The sequence below is a fragment of the Salvia hispanica genome, chromosome 3, assembly GCF_023119035.1.
Source record: "Salvia hispanica cultivar TCC Black 2014 chromosome 3, UniMelb_Shisp_WGS_1.0, whole genome shotgun sequence".
NCBI classification, from domain to species: domain Eukaryota; kingdom Viridiplantae; phylum Streptophyta; class Magnoliopsida; order Lamiales; family Lamiaceae; genus Salvia; species Salvia hispanica.
This window is the reverse complement of record NC_062967.1, coordinates 8,033,266-8,033,715: the sequence shown is the minus strand read 5'-3', so window position 1 is coordinate 8,033,715 and position 450 is coordinate 8,033,266. Positions and strand designations below refer to the sequence as shown.

The following is a 450-nucleotide window of genomic DNA, read 5'->3' as shown; positions in this document are numbered from 1 at the left end:
TCTACATGGAACAACCCGAAGGCTATGTGGTAAAGGGCAAGGAACACATGGTTTGGAAGCTTAAGAAGGCCATTTATGGCCTCAAGCAAGCATCTAGATCATGGAACTAGTGTTTCGATCAAACTGTTCAAAAGTTTGGATTCGAAAAATGCCCTAATGAAAGCTGTGTGTATAAGAAGGTTGAAAAGGGAAATGTTGTGTTCTTAGTTTTGTATGTAGATGACATTCTTCTAATTGGAAACAATAAAAAGATGTTGTCATCGGTGCGAACTTGGTTGTCCAGCCAGTTCGAGATGAAAGATATGGGTGATGCGGGACACATTCTCGGTATCAAGGTTCTTAGGAACCGAGCAAAGAGAATGTTGTGCTTATCCCAAGAATCTTACATCGAAACAGTACTTAGACGCTTTAGCATGCAAGATGCCAAGAAAGGTTTCCTACCTTTTAGAC

At 40.7% G+C, this 450-nt stretch overlaps 1 protein-coding gene across 1 annotated transcript in view; it reads left to right on the top strand.

The window, feature by feature from the left end:
* Positions 1-302: 302 nt before the first annotated feature.
* Positions 303-450, top strand: part of LOC125209172 (protein GID8 homolog) — a 3,809-nt gene continuing 3,661 nt past the window's right edge. Inside the window, exon 1 of the mRNA XM_048108782.1 lies at positions 303-395. Coding sequence (XP_047964739.1) covers positions 303-395 — 93 coding nt within the window. The remainder of the gene's footprint in view (positions 396-450) is intronic.